This window comes from Rhea americana, unplaced genomic scaffold, assembly GCF_003343005.1.
Source record: "Rhea americana isolate MKP2758 unplaced genomic scaffold, rheAme1 scaffold_155, whole genome shotgun sequence".
Lineage (NCBI taxonomy): Eukaryota > Metazoa > Chordata > Aves > Rheiformes > Rheidae > Rhea > Rhea americana.
This window is the reverse complement of record NW_028185650.1, coordinates 1,756,580-1,776,884: the sequence shown is the minus strand read 5'-3', so window position 1 is coordinate 1,776,884 and position 20,305 is coordinate 1,756,580. Positions and strand designations below refer to the sequence as shown.

General features: G+C 36.1%; 2 protein-coding genes across 3 annotated transcripts; one reads left to right on the top strand and one right to left on the bottom strand.

Moving 5' to 3' along the window:
* The first annotated feature begins 831 nt into the window (after positions 1–831).
* On the top strand, positions 832–12,745 carry SNAP23 (synaptosome associated protein 23). Its single transcript, XM_085299864.1, has 7 exons — positions 832–962; positions 1,537–1,578; positions 3,246–3,294; positions 3,741–3,858; positions 7,219–7,371; positions 7,951–8,095; positions 10,052–12,745. The coding sequence occupies exons 1-7, from the start codon at positions 906–908 to the stop codon at positions 10,115–10,117; spliced, it is 630 nt and encodes a 209-aa protein (XP_085155990.1). The 5' UTR covers positions 832–905; the 3' UTR covers positions 10,118–12,745.
* Positions 12,746–14,940: 2,195 nt separating this feature from the next.
* LRRC57 (leucine rich repeat containing 57) lies at positions 14,941–19,985 on the bottom strand. Of its 2 annotated transcripts, XM_085299863.1 has the most exons (6): positions 19,780–19,870; positions 18,999–19,103; positions 18,384–18,519; positions 16,978–17,246; positions 16,305–16,490; positions 14,941–15,704 (listed from the first exon to the last, which is right to left on the bottom strand). In XM_085299863.1, exons 2-6 carry the CDS (start codon positions 19,011–19,013, stop codon positions 15,663–15,665), a joined length of 648 nt encoding a protein of 215 aa, XP_085155989.1. In that variant the 5' UTR covers positions 19,014–19,103; positions 19,780–19,870; the 3' UTR covers positions 14,941–15,662. The 2 variants fall into 2 exon arrangements, with proteins under 2 accessions (XP_085155989.1, XP_085155988.1); XM_085299862.1 differs by lacking the exon at positions 18,999–19,103 and having other exon boundaries at positions 19,780–19,985.
* Between the last annotated feature and the right edge of the window lie 320 nt (positions 19,986–20,305).

The window sequence follows — 20,305 nt, the reverse complement described above, 5'->3', positions numbered from 1 at the left end:
AGAGTTCTAATTTTGTTTTCCAGTTCTCAGTGCCAGCTTTATTKGCATTCCTCTGACAAAAATACAGATTCTTAGTTCTGAAAACATGGTTCTGATAAGAATACACTTACTGGCTTGCTTTTTCCTATTGTCTCCTCAGGTCACAGCGTATCTCCTGCTTATAGCAGATGTTAAAYTGTATGTTCGGACTTCAGTTACAAATAGTCTTGACCTTATCTTTACTATGAGAAAGATGAATTTGAAGAGCTTTCCAGGGGCTGTAGATGTACCAGCTGTAACTTTTTAAAGCTGTTTTTGTGTCTAATGGATTTGCTATCCAGCCATAAGAACAGTTATTCATAAGAGCGCCRGTAGATCATCTTAGGTGGTGCTTAACTTGTGAGTGTGTTTCCCTTTCTTTTAATTGTTGGTCAAAATCTCTCAAAGGGGAGGAAAAGAATACTTAAAGCTTATGCTAGTAACTGAAATGCATCTAAAAATAATTTTCTTGCTGGATTACTASATAGACTAATATTTTTCCAAAACARAGAGGCATTCTGTTTTAAGATTTGTTAGCATAAGGCAAAAATCAGGAAATGAACAATAGCTAGAAATTTCCAGAAATGTTTAGGAAGGCATTAGAAAGGAAACAATTTTGCATGCTGATTCTTTCTTCATTTCACTGAGCACCTCAGTCATACCAGCTGAATAATTCTTTTAGTGCCTTCTAGTTCTAAACAAGTGCTGTACTATGTGTGCTTTCATTCTTTGAAATGTCTTCTAATTTCAGCTCAAAATACTTGATAAAAGGCAGTTTTGACTTATACTGTGTAAACACTTTAAATAATTCTGAGGATTAACTGGTATCTCAATTACAGGAGGAAGGTTCTCTTTAACTTTGATTATTTGCAAGTGAGTTCTTCATCATGGCTGAATTATCACCTGAAGAAATTCAGCTTAGAGCCAACCAGGTCACTGATGAGGTAAATATTTTAGGAAGCCATCTGGGATCAGAATAATTATCTGTCAAGAGCATAATATCTTTATAATAAAGACAGTCTAGGATGATGRTTCAGCAAGAAGATAGCTGAATGTTCCAAGCCTCTCTCTACCTGGTGAATAGTGGAGACAAGACTATTCCTGAAAGTGAGAATGGATTTTAGCTTCTGAATGTTAAAGCCACCTACTTAACTCTGACTGCTGWTCGCATAGTCATGATTAGAGGCAATGCAGACTGGGTGCCTACACTCTCCTAATTCATATTGATAATTGATGCCTCTAAATCTTTAACTACATACCTTTGAATATCTTTTCCTTATAATGAATTTCCCATGGAATAAGCAAGGTATTAGTAAGTATTGAGAAACAAGGGCTACTAGCTACTGAAAAAAATTCCAGTATTGCTGTTTTTATGACAGTCAGATAGCTGCGTATTACATATTGACAGGCTGATGAACCTTTGTGTGCTAGTGCATCGTTGATGTGAACTAGTAAAGAAGACTTATSAAGTGTTGATATGCGCTGTTGATGCTGTTTTTTAAATTGTTCTTYCCTTAGTCCTTGGAAAGCACAAGGAGGATTCTTGGCTTGGCCATTGAGGTAAGGAAAAGCTTTTGAATTCTTTGGGGATTTACGCATTTGAAGTATAAGCAGCTGCATGTTAACTSCATGTTGACTCTTGCAGAGTGGCCTTCAGTGCTTTTTCCAAACTGATGCTTTTTTGAGGGAGACACTTCATGATTTGAAGCTGCTGGTTTGGATCAATAGTAGAGTTGGAATGACTTAAACATAATGTTTTTCACATTATTTAAAGTCAGATCAGAGAAGATTCAGTACTCTGCCTGTTTTATTTTTTAGGTGAAAAACTTACCTCTGATTGCTGTATTATTTGGTTCTTAGGAGCTTCAATCTGTCTTCAAGCTCACTTTGCCTGTAAAGTATGGAAACGTGCTGCTTTGAGGGAGGATAGGGTTTAGAAATCTGCTTTTGCTTCTAAACAAAATTAGTTCTATATGTATCTTACCATCTATTTATCAGTTGCAATTTTAAAATAGKTAAGTATGATGATGAAACTCTGAACTCCCTTGTACATGACTTGAAACAAACAAAATCTATTTCAGGTTTACTCTGTTCCTCTACATTGTTACATGTGCATGCTGAACTGCAAAAATAGTTGAAAGCTTACTCTGTTTTTGAAAATTACAGTATTAGAAGTAAGCTGGTGGTACAAAGTAAAATAAAATGGCTCATAACTAGCCGCAATTGAGGTAGCAAAACTTGACTGGTTCAGCAAGACAGTTTTGCTAGTACTTGAGTGTGGCATAGACAAGGGAATCCAGAGAATAAATATTTGTCTTTCAAGGCTTTTGGCAGCAAAGACTTGACAGTTTCTTGTGTAAGAACAGTAAAAACTRATCTGAAAAATAAGGACTTTTAAGTATTAGCTCAGCACTGCTTTAGAACTGATACTCGTTGTATATTGTAGCGTATTCTTGTGGAACTGAAGATGATACTGTTCTTAGTGAGGTGTTTAAATTGGTGCAACCTGAGGAATATCTCTCAAACATGAAAGTTAACAATATTTAATACATGTAATAAGCCAAGCTCATTTTAATGGTGTTACATTTTGATGATTCTTAAGCTAAAATAATTCCTAGCATAGGAAGTTCTATGTTGCAAATTYACAGTAAAACATGGATGCAGCTTTCATGCCAGTTCGAGACTTCAAGCCAGCAAATAACTATAGTTTGATAAAATTCGAACTGCAATTTTGTTTTGYCTGGTTCTAAAACAAGTGATGGCCTAATCTTTCTGAACCCTTCTGAGTTCCCAAGAATGGGTTCGTAGGCTTTATTCTGCGCTTTTTTTTTTACTACTATGACTTCCAGAACTAGCGGCCTTGTCATCCCCAACAAAAGGAATAGGGATAAAAAATGAACTAAATGCCAATTTCTAAATGCACGTTTTCCAAATGAGATCGCAAAGTTCTACTTTTTTAGCTTAGCCTTGGCAGAGTTCAGTCTGAGTATTACAATAAATTTTGTTGCAATGATTTTATTGRCTGTACTATCACTAATGTTTGTTTTTACATTATTAGCCTTATACAAGATATAATTTGAAGCTAATGTACACTTAGTACAGAAGCTATTATTAGCACAATAGTTTATTACAAAATTGACTGACTTACCAAATTTACTGTAGAAATCTACGTTAGCACTGCTGTATCAAAAACATTTTTATATCTGCAAATAAATTTATTTCTACAGTCCCAGGATGTAGGCATCAAGACTATCACCATGCTGGATGAACAGGGAGGTGAGTTGTTGCTTCTCTCCCCCCTCCTAATTTTAAAAATCAGTTTTATGAATATAAGAGAAAGGGTTGTCACTGACGGGTTGTTGCTGAAACTAAAGATTTATTAAAGACACATTGYTTATGTAAAAATGGGATGCACTAATTGGGTTTTCCTATTCCTTTTATAGTGTTTATAAGAGGACTTAAACTTACTGAAAGAAATTCTTGGTTACAGTATTTATTCTAAAAACAGCAACAGAAGTGCTCCTTTAAGGACAGGGAAGATGCTTTTAGTATGATAAACAAAATTTAACCACTTACTCTTTTTTTCTACAAAGAATTCCCAAAGGCAGAGGAACAAAGGCATTAGTATAAAGCTAAAGCTTGCAAGTTCCTGTTTGAAAGGAGTGCTATGTCTTCTCCCCTGTAACATCTGTGTTTACTTAGGTTGCTTGTCTCTCCTCTAGAACAACTAAATCGCATAGARGAAGGCATGGACCAGATAAACAAGGACATGAGAGAAGCTGAGAAGACACTGACAGAGCTCAACAAATGTTGTGGGCTCTGTGTCTGTCCTTGTAACAGGTTGGTTAACTTGATACTTGAGCATAAAATTCTGGCATGTTACCAATAAAGTTCTGGCATGTTACCAATAACTAATCAACTAGGAGATGGACTGCAATAAAAGAATTAAATAAAAAGCTGAATCTCTCAAAGTCGATTGTACCTGTAGAGGTACACCTTTTCTAGATTATATGCGAGTAGCTAAAGCTTACTCGCGTTTCTATGTATTGTACCCCTTATACAGCAGCTATACTTACAGTGTAATATCTTGCAGAGCTGCACTCTAATCCCCTTAGTTTTTATAGTTAGAACAGTATCAGTGCTTAGAATTGGACTGCAAATAGCCATATGTAAATGGCTGTTTGTTAGAGAGCTGACTTGGAAAATCATCTCTTCCCAAAAATATTTCTCTGCCAACTTGCTGAAAAGTTGGTAATGTTGTTYTATTCAATGTCATGCAAGAAAACTTGCATTTTGGAGAAGGTAAGAAAAATGGGTTCTCTAGGCATTAAAAAAAAYGTTCATGCTTAGGGAGGAAGAGAGTAGGACAACAGGTTCTGGTCTTAAAGTTTTATTTTCATTAGTGGCTACACACATTCTTGTAGACTTGCTTCACAGTATCTTAATCTCATCAGTAATATGGTCACCATATCCAAGTCATTTAAGACTAATATCTGTTGTATGGTACTTGGTTTCTAGTTCTAAACACTGTAAACTAAACTGATCAGAAATTAGAATTCTGTTTTAAAAAATTGTTCCTTGCTTTATCTCTCTGCATCAAAAGTATGAAGTTGACTTATGTGAATGAAATGTGATCATAGTCCTTTATGTAAAGAAGAGATAACTTAAGAGTGTAACCACTGAAGTGAATAGCCTTTTTCCCTTTCTCATGAGGAAAAGAAAACCTTTATTCAGCTGAGAGGTATCTGAAATTTTACTAAAAATACTTCAGAGGGAGCTAAGTCTGCTTATTTAGTASGATATTATTAAGGAGATCACTTAGAAGCCACATTCATATCTATCCTAAGACAGAATCTTAAAAGTTTTAWTGTCTTGAAATGGCAGATAGCTGTCTTGAGCTTTGGGTAGCTGTGCTCACTGTTTTGTATTAGCCTTAGCAGATAAACTTGGTAAACTTGGTAAACTTTGAGCATTTTTAGACAGTCAAAAACTTCAGTGGAGTAACACATTCAGTCAAGCAGCTTATTGGCACTGAGCAAGCTCTGAATTTGAGCTCTTGTKGTGCACCCCAAATACACTGATTGCAGTAAAAGGCAAAATGAGTTGTGTACCAGAACAGGCAATGGTATATAGAATATCTATTAGAGAAGTAGAGGAGCAATAAAGAAGCTATGAACATTTCTTTTACATATGTATTACACATATGTATGTATTACATAAACATGTAATATTGCTATAGGCAGCTATTGTCACACATATATATATATAATTTTAATCATCTGGTATGACAGGTTTTGTCAATGTCTCATTATTTGCCAACTGGTTATCTCCAAAGATTCTCATTTTTCATAAGCTTTTCATTTTTGTAAGCTCAGTTTGGAACRTATGATGAATTAAATACTGCTCTTTCTCATTTCCCCCCCCCCAGCTTATTGAGGTTATTTTTGAAAACTTTGTTGTAAAAACACAAGGCGTAGGCAGTACTCTAATATCTGTGTACTAACAGCAGTTTGCCTGTTTGCTGGTCTTTACTGTTCTTTCTTCTCCATTCTCTCCTAACACTGCTGTTTGCTTTCTAAAAATGAAGACTAAGATAAGAAGCTGTATTCACTTAACTGATGAAAGCGGATTTTAGCAGAAGGTCAGTTTTATTAGTGCAGCATGTACATGTAACCAGCTGTCTRAAGTGATGCTTCTGTTGAGTATATGTTGCATGTGCATGATGTCTGCATGCAGGACTCCTTGCGACTGTGATATGTTGTAACAGTGATGTGAATAGACAATGCCTGCTTCTATAGACTATATAAGCTGTGGGAATCTTGACCAGTTGCCTGAGCCCRTGCTGGTTTGTCAGATTGTACAAATTGAAAGCCCTACTCCTAGGGAAACTAAACTGGGGGGGGGGAGGGGGCGAAATGAATGTACAATAACTTGAAATACAGCTTTTAAAATCAGATTTTGAGAAACTTTGTTCTTCACTGCTTAGCTTGAACAACAATTRCTGTTTCTAGTTATCTACTTCAGATATGAAAATAGTTTTCAGGTCACTTGTTCAATAAATTTCTCACTGTTACCTCTGGTACCTGCAGCTTTCCTCATCCAAGCATGCAGAGCTCCCCTGCTGCAGCGTTAGTAGGGTGGATTAAAATGTACTTAGTCTAGTTGCAGCAAATCTAAAGGAGTCTTAAAGGCTGTGCATCYAAAAGTTGCCAGAACTAATTCATGTTTCCTCAGAGTGTTACCRTCTGTAGTAGTTCAGTTATGACTTGAGAACCAACTCTTCTTCCCTTGGATGTGTTCAACCTAGATCATATGTCATAGGTYGGATCCTAGGAAAAGTAGTAGTTTCCTACTTGGATTATGTGTCAGAGGAAGGAGAGGGGAATATTTCTTCAATGCAATTTACTTCACACTTTAAAATGTGAAACTGCTTGTATATTTTCTTCCTTTTCTTCCCTTTCATGCYTTTTGTAGTTATGTGAGTCTTAAGGTTAGTTAGTTACAGTTTTGTCCCCTGAATTGTAGGGTAAAAGTGTTACGGCCAGTTGGCTTATCACTGAGTTATTACTGTTGAACTGCAAAGTGAAAGGGGTATTTAGACATGTCTAAATATGCCTGCTGTTATTTCATAAATATTTCCCAGATTTATTTTGATACTGTGTGGGTTTTTTTTTTTTTTTGATTCTTTATAACTAAGCCTTTCTTGTTAAGAAAATAGTGGGAAAATATCAGAAACTTAGTATCCTCAGGTATCTGAGGAAGATGCTCAAAAGCACTRAAGATTTGGATTAATGATGATCTTCTGTAGTGCAGGTACTTTTATTTGGGGGAGCTTTCTCATCTGCTTTCCTTCCCTGAGAAGTATCTAAACCTATCTTTGCTCCTGTTGTAAATGCAGCTTTATTTTATGACAATGTAAGCTCTCCTGATGCTGCCATAAGCTTCTTTTCTTGTGAGGTATGTTATTTAAGGAAATTCTTGGGCTTGTATTAACACTGAGATCAGATTAACTAACTGCCTCCAGAGTAACTCAGTTATGTTTGTGCTATCCTGATACAAGAAACTTTAATTATATAGAATCTTATCTCTTTAGGGCACAAGRCGTGTTTCTGAAAATCTGATCATAGATTAATGCAGGACTTCAGTCAAGAAGCCATTTTTCAGATGTAGCACCTCAGACTTTTAATTTTTATCGAGTAGGACGAAGAACTTTGAGTCTAGCAGGGCATACAAATCAACTTGGGGAGATGGCACGGAGAACTCGGCAGATCACGTGGTATCCATGCAGCCAAGAAGTGCGAATCATCAACAGCCTCAGACTTCTGGAAGACCRAGTGGTGGATATATTACACGGTTTGTTTCTTCTTTTTCTCACTTCTAAATGCARTTATCCTAAGCTACTGGTTGTCAGATATTTTTCATATGTATTTCACCTGTAAACTTTTTAAAATAGTAAACTTTTCAAAATATACTGAGAACCTCCAAGGATCTAATACTCCTTAGAGATTAGAGATGTCTATACTTTCTGTAGTGTAGAGTTCCTGTGCACTTTCATTTTTCTCACAGTGATGGTATTTTCAGTTAGTATCTTTCTGGATAWGAGGTCTAGAGCTTAGTGCTCAGTAATAGGTGACTATTAAAGCCTCGCACTTCTACTGTTGTACAAGTATACTTGAGACAAACTCATGTCTTAAGCTTTCTCTGGTAGCTGTTACTTAATTCTAAGGCTGTTTGGTAACAGCACATGGCTTAGTCTGTTTTGGTGGGCTTTTCCCTTGTAAAAACCTCTATTCCAAGCAAGGGGAAATAGCTTGGCTTGAATACCATGTGTGTCAGGTAACTACACTGAAAATTTTCTGTTAAGGTAAACTTAAGAAAGGGAAAAGCAAATTTTTTATGAATTTATGAAAACTTTTTTTAATATTTGAATAGGATAACAAATGATGCCAGAGAAGATGAAATGGATGAAAATCTTACTCAAGTAGGAAACATTCTTGGGAATTTGAAAAATATGGCTTTGGATATGGGCAATGAGATTGATGCCCAGAATAAACAAATAGACCGGATAAATGTAAAGGTAAGGGTCAAAGGTGTTCCTACTGCCTTGAATATAGATGTYGCTTTTAAGTGATAAGGAACAGCTTACTGTCCTGTCTGTCTGCATGTGCAATAAGTATGCACTAAGATCATGCCTCTAAGTTACCCAAACACCAACATATCTGTTGCTCAAGTCACTGTATGTAGCTGAAAACTCAAATGTTTGAGTGTTAGAAATCCTYAAAATACAGCACAGGTTACTACTTACTCTGAAAGCAACTAATCTGATTTGAGGGGTTTTCTTTCTGGTGTGTAACCTGTGAGGAAGTTAGTCTTATTCTTTTTTATTTTTTTAAAAAAAAACCCTCTTCTTAAAGAATACAAGATTTTTTCAAAGACATCCTTATCAAGAAAGGAAGTAAAAGCTTTAAATTGTGTGTTTTATAGTTTTAAAAAAAAACAAAAGTAGACACCAATTGCTATAAACTTGTGAAAAAAAAAAAAAAAACTTAATACAAAATTTTTTCAAAGACATCCTTATCAAGAAAGGAAGTAAAAGCTTTAAATTATGTGTTTTATAGTTTTAAAAAAAAACAAAAGTAGACACCAATTGCTATAAACTTGTGAAATGAAGACAAAATGGGAAATTAAAGATGTTACTGCAAAAACCTAGTAAGGTTAGAAGCAAGAAAAGATTGTTTCTAAATATACAGAGCAAGATTAGCTAGTCTGATGTGGATACTGATCATGCCTATGTCAACCTCTATATTGTCTAGTAATTATGGGGTTGGGGTATGGCTATAAGGATTTTCAAATATGTATTTTTTTTAATCTAGAGAACAGTGTGGGTACTGAATCAAGATGTTGAGAGGAAAACTTCCAAAGGATAGCATCATACAAAGAAATGATAAAGAGCAATACTAACCTTTACTTTAGAGTAGAGTAGGTTCTTTCTGTGTGTGTGTGTGTGTGTGTGTTTTTGGGTGTTTTTGTTTTGTTTTTAATAATACAATTCACTAGGCAAACATAGACTTGGGTGGTTTATGGTACTGGCTCTTCCTTAGAAGATCTGCTAGCTAGATCATTTACTTGCCAGAATGTTTAACACACACCTCTCATTTTCAATAGTAGATTCTTGCTTCTCCTCAGCCTTTCCCCCAGCTGTGAACTTGAAAGGCCTTGTACTGGAAGGGGAGAGCAGGAAGAAAGGGCCTTAGCTTCTTCCCAGCCCACGTCACTATGAGAGTGTTAGATTTTCCCCATCTTAACTAGGCTAATAGYTGGGATGGGTGGAGCTTCTCATGAGCTTGGCTCATTGTGGGGAGGGCAGAGGCTATTTCTAGTCAGCAATCAAGAATAAGTACTGATAGGGAATTATTAAGTTCYTTATATCTTTCCATAAAACTCCGTCTTGACGCTTGCTCAGCTAAATGCAGTGGCTGGGTTTTGGTGCTGTAGTAACAGTAAACAATTTTAAAAAAGAATTATGGTCCGTACAGATACCATACTATTATGATGCTAGTATATTGGGGGAGAGTAGAGGAAATCTAGGTGTTTGTAGTATGCAAAATAACTAACTTTAGCCTCTTAGACCACTTTAGGTTGTGATTATTACTTTTTGATCYATAGTATTGAAGCTGTGTTGTAGAGGTTCTTAAGATGTTTAAATACTTGGAGAGAGGGAGAAGTATTTTGGGGGAATGTTTATCTCCTTGCTCTGTTAATGTTCATCCTGACTTGCTTCAGCAAGTTATTGTATGTTTTGAAGGTCAGCAAAAGACTACAATTATTTTTTATGATTGTTTCTGCCAAAAATGCCAGCCTCTGGCTTAAAAAAAAAAAAGAAAACTTCCAGTTTAAAACTTGGTTTCCTACCATCTACCACAATGCTAATACCCTGAGATTCAGAGATCCCAGTTGGTTTGAATTTTTCCAATAGCTTTACATCTAATCTGCCAATGACTTATGAATTTATGTGGGTGTTTTGTTTTTTTAGGCAGATACAAACAAGGATCGCATTGAGCAAGCCAACATCAGAGCCAAGAAACTCATTGACAATTAAAGCCTGCTGTCATTATTCAGTGACACTGTCTCCAGYTGCAAACTACGATATTTACGGATCTGTGAAACTCTTCTCTTCTGAAATAAGAGGGGCTGGGAAACATGAAGCTGTTCCCTTTCTATGGGGATTCTTTCTCCTTTTTTTTTTTTGATATTGCTTCATGTAGACTTGGCCTTGATTCCAAAAAAGCAGCTACCATAAATTCTTCCTCCTCATCTGCCTTCACTTTCTTCAGACTGCTCAGGGCTAAAAGTGGCGTAGCTTTGAGAATGTTCATGCTTGTTTTATTGCCCCTCCCAAGCCTATTTTCCTGCCTGCAAAATATAGTCCCTTACTCAAGCGGAATAAGCAGGTTAACCTGAATTCGGTTGTTGAAAGTTGGAGAGGGCACTTTACACAGTTTAAAATACCTCATAAGTTGAGTGTCTTCACTAAAATAGGGATTTGGTGAGTATTGTCTGACTTATATCTCTAGTTGGCTAACCATAGTTTTACAATCCAAACCACATACGAGTGGTTTGAGGTTGAGTTAGTGTACCACAAAATTTTAAGATGTTATGGCCCACTATTTACTACTTCTGGGTTGAGGGCTTTAAAACACTTCCTAAACACARACTTTAATGTAAAGATAATTGGAGGAGTATACAGGTTTCCATTTCTTCAAAGTGACATAGATTTAGAGGCCGTGATAAGGAAATTATGCTGTGTTGTAACTTCTGTTGTGTGTATATAACAGTCTAAACACCATGCACATCTTGAGTAGAAGAAAATATATCACTTCCCTAGAAAGTATTTATTCAATGAAAAATTTTACACCCATCTAAGTATTAATCTGATGCAACATAACTAGTAGAAAAGTGTGCAGCTTTCTCACATCCCATATCAGRTTCTATCTTGGTCAGTTTTTTTTGGAATTCAGCTTATGCCTTTCTCTAGTGCAATATTAAAATAGTACTGWTACAGTGACTGAGACCTGGTGCAGAGTTTCTTCTCAGCAGTAACTTTGTGGAGAGCTTCTTAAACCTACTGAAAACGTAGGAGAAGCTTATTACAGTTGAAACTTTTTCTTGTCACAAATCTGAAGGAAGCATTACCTCTTCAGGGAGAACTATGTGCTAGTTCTAAATAAACTAGTTCAAAATAGATTGCCGACTGGTTTATTATTGCAGATTTGGGACTGGCAATTGGAAATATTCCAAATTAAAGTTGCCTGCAACTAAAATGTTCTATTCTTTTGCAGAATAGAAAAGTCTGACTAGGTGGGTTTAGATGAAGCTTTCTTCCTATGAAAAGCATTTTTTTATTATTATTATAAACAACCAGATTTATTCCCAGGATTTTCTTGTTTTTTTGCTTTATTTAAAGCACAGGTGATCCATATCGATGGGTGGATTTAGCTATGTATTATGCCTGTACTGAAGGTGAAAACGATACTTTGGTTTAACCTGTAGTAGTGGAAAATGGAAGAAGAAAATGGAAGAAATCTCCAAACCGAACTGATTGGGGGAATAACTAAAACAAATAGCATACAGGTTTTAAGGACAGTCTACAAGCATCCTATAGCAGAAAATCCTGTGGCTAGTGAGATGAGACTAATTTGCTGAAATGTCAGAAGAAAACAATGTAAAGCATTATTGTATTTTCTTCTCAGTAGTATTACAGTCAGTGTAACTAGTACATTCTCAACTCACTTCCAGGACAACTTGAGATTTAGATTAAAAAAAAAAAAAATCCTGACCAAAGAATGGAACTGCTGCATGTAGTAAGTAGGCCAGTGGTAGACTGTCTGTGTTGTGAAAAAGGTAAATGAAGTCAATTTTAGGGGACTGGAAACACCTCCTGGCTTCTATTTGTCTCCCAGTAGTTGTTTGAAAACTAACAAATATAAAAAGTGGGTTATCTATCCTTGTTAGTAATGAAGCATATATGCTAAAAGAAATAGCAGAAAGCATTTGTAACAATATTGCATAATAAACATCTGAAAATCTCTTGTATGACAAAGCATAGGAGATTTGAATGCAATTTTTTTCCTTCTTATAAACTTCAGGTTAATCGAAAGAATGCTGCTGACTATGATAGCAAAGTATATGTATTTAATTGTGATTGTCTCCTGAAATGGAGGAGTAAAGCAGTTACCTTATTTTGCCTAGAACAATGCAGACCTGCTCTTTAGCTTCTTGAAACACTTAATGTTTTTCTCTGTGCTACTACAAGTTTATTTTCTTGACCTCTCTGAGCAATAACCACAAATTAATGCATCGGTTAAAAGAATACTATGACTGATATACAGAATCTTAATATTGCAGTGAACAACTCAAATAATTTGTGACTCTAAGCTTGTGTATCAGCTGAATATAGATTTTTATGTATACTACTTTTGATGCAGCAAGAGCTGAACTCTTGAGGGAGTTGGCACCTTAATGTTCCAGAACAACAGAGTCTGCTTTTTGGATTGTCTTACTGTTGTCTGTAGAATAGATGCTTAAATTCCCCATCTCCTGGACAGAATCAACACTTGTGCATCTTTAAGTATATTTCTGAATGCTATTAATAATGAAGGTTTACAGTTTCTGCTTTTGATTGTGTTTATATATTGTGCACAACAAAATACAGACTTTTATAATTGAATCTGATTTAGAACTGTTTTCTCTTAGTTAAAATTCTTTGTTTGGTTTCCTGTCCTTGAAAAACTTGGCAGAACTATTTGCTGCTATGCAAGTAGGAAGTTTTCTTTCTATTTTTATCTTGAGAAATCCTGGTGACAACAAATGAAGGGATGGGGCTGGGAGGAAGGAATCTTCTGATCTTTCTCCATTTYYCCCYCCCCTCCTTTTTTTATTTTATTTTTTAATATTCTGGTTTTCATCCTTACATAATCAACACCATCACTTAATTTCAGGCTATCAAACGTATTCATCTCTTTCAAAGACTATCAAACATAGCATTACACTTCAGGATGATAAAGGAAAAAGAACTAAGCAAAGTCACTTGAACTTTCCAGTCAAGTATTGATAACAGGATATGTAGCAGCAGGTGAAGTGTAGTGATTTTAATGCAGTTTCATTTACAAAGCAATTTGGAATTGTATTTTCTCAGATACTAAAGTATCTGGTTCCTAAAATGCTCTTGGGGTGAGAAGTGGAGGGATGCAGAGACTGGAGCATTGACTTGTACCAGTTTGAGCCACTAGAGAACAGTGAAATCTAGGAATGACTTGGAAGAAGCACTTCTCATACTACTGTGTGGCAGCCTAGTCTGTTCCTACCAATAACTAGGAAAGAATTAGGGACAGCATGAGYACTTGATTATTTTCAGCATGCAGTATGTAATCCCATGGGCATGCTTGCACTGTGATAGTTGTTAAGTTGAAGCTAACTTACTCTTAGAAAAATGGGTTAAGCCCTTTAACAGAGGTAGCTATAGTATTAACTTTAGCACATGTGGTTTGTGAAATAACCTGCACAATATTTGTCTGCTTTTCTCTGTGGAGGCTGTATTGTGGTACTGTTTGTTTACATCATGCAGTGACTTGCAATGCCGTTAACCTTTGCACTTAAAACAGCAATGCACAATCAAAATGTCATTTTTTCAAACATTTTATTTTTTCAAATGACAAGTGCATCCTAAAGCAATTGAGAGAGTAAGTGAAATAGGTCTGAAATAAAATACGTGAATGGATTATGTTAATTAGGGAACTTTTAGTTTGGGAATTACTGAGGTAGAAAAAGTTCCAAGTACAATTTGACTTGGAAATAAAACTGTTGAACACTTATYGGCTGTAGGGAGCCAAACACAGTGTATGTTGGGAGGAAGGAAAACTGAAACTCCTATAACAATAGACTAATTGCAGTGTAGAAATGTACTTGAATAGTGTTCTGCTGGATGGAGTTGAACATAGTTACTGACTACTATGATCAAAAAGGTGTGAGGCTGTCAGCCAGTCTGTTCTGGGACATACTCAGAGTCATTCAGTATCTTACATAGTTTTTTTTCCCTTGTTTTCCAAAAGTTTTGGTAGCTGCTGTAGCTGCAAGGTATTGAAGGAGCCTACTAATAAGTAACTGAAAGGTTTCTGTATGTACTAATGACTACATAAATGAGAGGAGCTGACTTACTATCTTAAATGCTTCCAGAAGCAGAGGCACTTTCCCCACCCCTCCTTTAATAGCAGTGTTAACTGAATTGTTTTCTAACTCTTGTTGCTGATTTTTCCTTAACCTATTCTACCATATTTTCTTATTTATCTATTTATTCTTATTTATTTGAATAGATGSAGGATGATGAAAATGGATTATGCTGAGAATTAAGATTGCCTCACTTTTTAACTGCAGATCCAGCAGTTTTAAGTAGTTCAGTGTCCAAATGCCTCTCCTGCCTCATAAAGGAAAGGTTAGCTATAGAACAGTGCTTATCTGTCYAAGAGAGGCACTTAGTACAGCTCCCACTTCACGCTGTTCTGAGCACCAGTACCTATTAACTGAATTGCTATCACRGGGCTGACATACCACTACTTTGCATTCTCAAAAAAACAACCAACCAACACAACCCAAAGCATAACTGCTACCAGCAACTGATGGTGTGAACTACCTAAAGCAATGGCTGCTACAATGCTAGCTCAGCACTACTGCTTGTTAAGCGATAGCAGCAGTCACACCAAATTTAAACACTTTTTCAAAAGCTTTACTAAAATAGACAAATACATTTTCCTTTTCAGTACTTATTACATAATTGCATACACTTTAGCTCTTGCTGGGTGCTTTTGGTAATAAGGCAGCAGCAGTAAGATGATGACTAAGACTTCCAGCATAACTCTGTACACAGAATCAGTGCAATGATATTATCTTCTCCAGCAAAATACATTTTTATGGAATACAGTGAAGGTGAAACCTATTTTTTATTAGATACAGTTCACGCAGAAGGGGGGTTGTAGTGCAATTCTTGCTTATGGGGAAAGAAAGCCTGTAAAGTACAGTGTGAATAATGATGGATGCTAAAAACATGRTTTGTTTACTAGAAGCAGTTAATGAAACAGCCATAACTATTTGTGCTTCATAAAGTCTTACACAGGTTAAGAACTATAACATCTTTGAAAGCTCTTCTCTGTAACGTGCTGACAGCAAGACATATGACAATGTTTTGGATCTGCTTTGGTAGCAGAACTTCAGTGCACTAGCATAGAAAAAATGTTTCCAGAAGTAATCCTCTTACAAAGCAATAAGCTTCCTCACAAAGAGGAGCTGGCAACTTCAAAACACTCATTCTCTCTTTTTTTTTCTTTTCTTTTTGGTTAGAGTTCTGACAAAGGAGAATAAGTAGTGTGTTAAAAGCTATAATGGTAAGAAATCTAAACCAGCCCCTGGGCAGGTTGATCAGTTCAATACCTATGTTCTCTACTTCAAGTTTATTTGATGTTGCYTTAGCTTAGCAGACTATGGAGAGAGGACAGTATGATCCATCTCCTTCATTGGTCTTGGTTTAAGTCTCTGAAGCAGGCGCTTCAGTCACTAACTCTTCTTTCCAGGGATACACAGGCTCAGAATAATGATCAGGCAAACTTCTTCTTTGTAGCTGTAAACCGCTCCATGTACTGTAAAAGAAAAAGTTTTAAAACTCGGAAGTTAACGCAAAATTCACTACTACTGCAAGCAGCTAACCTTCTGCTCTCAGAGTCAGAAGTGCTCTACATCTAAAGCATTATTGACTGTTTGGCAGATACAACCATTAGAGCTTTAATTAAAGAAAAAAGACTTGTCTTAAAGCAAATTGCTTTAATTTAGATTGCTATTCCTGAAAATCCTCACACTGCTCACCTGAAGTGGTAAGGGTGAAATAAAATAAACAAAAAGCTAACACTGCAGTGTGACAGAAAACATACATTATTTCTTTTTATCCTGCTTTTCTGTTCTGTCAAGGGATTTACTACTTTCACACCTACCCGTCGTCATTATCTACCCCTCATAAGCTGCTGCTGGAAGAACACTGATCCTGAATCCTATAAGAAAGTTAATCTTTAAAGAATTCTTGAAGTTCTTTTCAGAGTATAGTTAAGAATCCAGTACTAGTGACAACACCAGTAGAATATGCCTTTGTTCACCAGCATAGCTGCTCTCTTAGTATTCCAAAAAGGTACTAGGTAGGGAGTTTACAAGAAGCTTCTTTGTAAAAGAAAAATAAAAATTACACGAACCTTGTCATAACCCTCCAGTTCTCTGAGTTTCTTGATTTCAAAGAGATTGCCTTCTACTGCTAGCAGTGAGATCTGAGAATCACTGAGGATACTCTGAGGAAGCATGCTGAGTTCTAGACAGTTTTCTTCTAAACGCAAGACTTTGAGCCGTGGACAGTGGGAGATCTGCACTGAGATCTGGGATATCTGATACAAATCAAAGTACAAAGGTGAAATAGGATTAGTGTTAGTGATCCGTGATTATTTAAAGTGGGGTGTGTTTCAGACTAATGTGGAACAATTATTGTTCTGTGAATATCAGCTACATTAACAGTAACTATTTAATGACAATAATACGTAGATAACAACGGTCAAAAAAAGGAAGTAACTTTTTTTTGTTCTTCCATGATGTCAGGCAACCTACATATCTGTTTAACTGATAAATCCTGAATTTAACTATAAAAAAAATAATTTAAACAGTTGTTGAGTAGGAACCTGATAGTCAAATCAGGCAGTTGAAGATATCATAGTATACAAATTTAGTAGTGATTTTCCCATTTCTGTTGCATCCAAGAGATGTTTCTTCTACCTATAAAGTTTTGATGGCCTCAGCTTAACTTCTGTGGACATACTAACTCCAAGACAAACAATCATGTCCTAAATCCACATGCCTATAACATCTTAGTTACCAGACCTGGTTCTGATTCAAATTGAGTTCAATAGCCTGCAATTCTCCCACACTGTCAGGCACATTTTGGATCTGGTTTTTGGAAAGATCTACCACATCCAAGTGGCGAAGAGCACACAGTTGTGTGGGCACAGTCCGAAGTTGGTTTCCAGAAAGGCTGAGGGTTTTGAGAGCCGAAAGTTGTCCAAACGCAGCCGGTAGCTGCCTCAAGTGATTGCCATTCAAGTGCAGTGTTTCCAGTTTTTTCAGTTTACACAGCTCTTCAGGTAAAGCAGCTAGAAATAAATCACAGAATAAAAGAAATTACCTATACAAAGAACAGTAAACATTTGTATCCGTTTAAGTGAAATAAGCTTCTGCATGGAAAATACAGCGTTACAGGACAGTAATTTCTCACAGAAATGCTCTAGGTTTTTCAATGAAGGCAAAGGTTCCTGCAGAGCAAACTTAAACCCACTGATAATAGCTGCTTTTTAACCATGTTCCATAAATACATTAGATCCACAGACAGGGTGGGCCTTCAAACTACAGGCTGAAAGCACTACTCTGACCTGAGAGGATTTTAGAGTATCAGTTATGTTCTTTACTAACCGCCTCGCCAATGTATCCCATAACATTTTAAGTTATCATTCAGTTCACAGCTTCAGATGTTTGTTGCAGCCCTTCAAAGTTACTATTCAACTTACTCAAAAGTAAGTTCTCAGATAATTCATACCATATCATACCAGCAGATAAGCCTCATTGGGTACGGTCTGCTAGGGTTCATTCAACCCTCATTCTGTCTACACTCTTTTATAACCTGTAGCTCTCCTGAACTGCACTATAGAAACAAAAAGGTTTATAAATCATGTTTGTTAAAAAGGAAAGAAAAAGCACATTGTGCACAATTATACACACAAAAATACAGTCAGTTTCTTCAGCTCAACCTAAAACCTAATACAGCAGCAAAAATTTTATTAGTCATCCAAAAGACAGCATCTCTCGGAGCTCATGGTTTCCTGAATTTCACTGAACTTCCAAAGGACATGCACAATACAAACAGTAAGACCACTGATTGGCCAGCAATACTTTTCTACAGATCATTTTCATTACCTGTTTTCTGTGCAAGGACTAAACCATCTGAAGCTGTTAAACTTCCAGAGCAGACAAGTCACAGCACAGAAACCATATGGTTTTAAGTACTTACATGTCATTATAAAATTGATAATATAACTAAGTTGGCAACTAGTGCGGAAGAATTCAAGGTTGGTTTGATTGTTTTTCCCCTGTACATGAATTCCAAAGATTTCAGCTTAGGTGACTAAAATTCCCATTTACTTCCAGTGATAGTTAAATCACTAAATTTAGTTTCTGATCAGAAAAGTCATCTTATTATTTTTAAAACCTCTGGAGATATTAATTAGCAGGCATACTCAGTTTGTTGTTGTTTAGAACAAGGCTCTTCAGAAAGGAAAATTTTCCTATCAGTGGCGRTAAGATCTCCATTTTATTGTTTGACAAGTCTATTGTCCTTAGGTTGCTTGTTAACTTCTGCAGATCTTCAGGAAACTAGTGGAGGGAAAAAGATACTGCATTAAAATAGTTGCCACAACTTTAATGTTCAAGGCACACAGCTTCAAAATTTCAACTGATATATGATTTGGCCTACCCAATGTCCAATCATCACAGTATGCAATTAAGTCAACAAATACATATTTTAAAAAGACATTTTTCATTCAATTATTAATGGTGAAATAGAAGAAAAAGAAATATAAGGGGGAGAGTGTAACATCTAGGAAGAGTAGCTTTTACTCCAAAGAATTTAAATTAAAAAGGGAAAAGAAAGTATACATGTTTTAGTTCTCCTGTGTGTTACTCTTAAACATGCCTATTAAAATCCTCTGCAGCTAGCTAACTAYTTCCCTATGTTTTAGCACAGTAGGATTGGGAGAAAAGTCTTCCAATTTTCCCTTTTTAAATAACTATGTAAACTACTTCCCTAATTCTTGTCTACTAACTYGCCTACTCCATGAACCTCCAAATCTTACCTCTGTAATCTGCATTTCGTATTGATTTGCCAAAAAAAAATTTTTTTGACAATGATCATCAGCAAGTGCTAGTCAATAGATCAGTGAGTTTGATTCTCCCTTAGTCTGGCAGAGGAAAAAAAAGGGAGAAGGCAGACTACTGGAAAGAGATACTTTAGAAAAAGCATGGAAAATTATTGCATTTGAGCTATTTTGGCTATCCTTTGAATTGCTACTAGACTTACAGGTCCAGTAAATTTTGCATTATTCTATGATTGAGTCAAAGTCAAGGCAATTTCCCATATCTTTAAACTTGGATACTTGCAGCCATATGAACAGCTTGTGTAGACTATCCATATGACTATGATTAAACACAGCATAGGTATTTAAATGCCACAAACTGTAAATCCTGTAATGCCACAAATTGTGGAGTATCTTTCTAAGTAACAATACAGTTAAAAAAAAATTACTTCTTTTTCCAGTCTATTTACAATTTTCTGAGTTGAGCCATTTTTAAAAAGCACAACAAAAGCATAGTAACTAACAAGCATACTTCTTGAGCAGAAATTCATTCTAAAGCATAAGAACGGAAGCAAGCAGATGTCATTACAGACAAATCCTCAGTTAGAAGACAAGGCAAGCAAAAATCTGATCTGCAAAAAGGAGACCATAAATTGCTGGAAACAGAGACATTTATAAGAAATGCATGCATACAGCACATTATAAGAATGAGATGGGGATCCCTCTCCAAAAGTGTCAGTAACGTACACAAACAGCCACGTTTACACCRCAGTTCTATTACCTCTGTAAGTCCCTTTCCTGTTAGCTGAAAAACACCAGTTTTCTGTGCTGTCTCCAAGTGGGCTTTCAATGCACTATTTCCCATCCTGACAGTTGTCAAGTATACAGAATTTGATCAACAGTCTCAGCCACGCTCTCTCAGTTATTCTGCACTGGATGACAGCAGTCCAAATTCTGTTATAAAAGTAGATGTAAAGCGTAATTTTGCATGCAGCGTCTTCAACATTACGAGCACCTAGACGTACCGAACAGCGTATGCAATGTTTCAGTAATGCRTTTTCATCTCCCAAATAACCGAAATCTAAAACTTACTCAGATTAATCTAGCCTACTAAGATGCCTTCATTATAGCAATCTGGATACTGAATTAATGCAACAAATAGCATCATTAAAGCTAAGGGGAAAACTGCAGACTTTCTCTGTTTCTCCCCTTTCACAGACCAGTAGCACAAGGCAATCACGGACYCTCTAAATTACCTGAATGGAGTCCATAAGCACAGAGCTACTTTTAATACTATACTTTTTTTT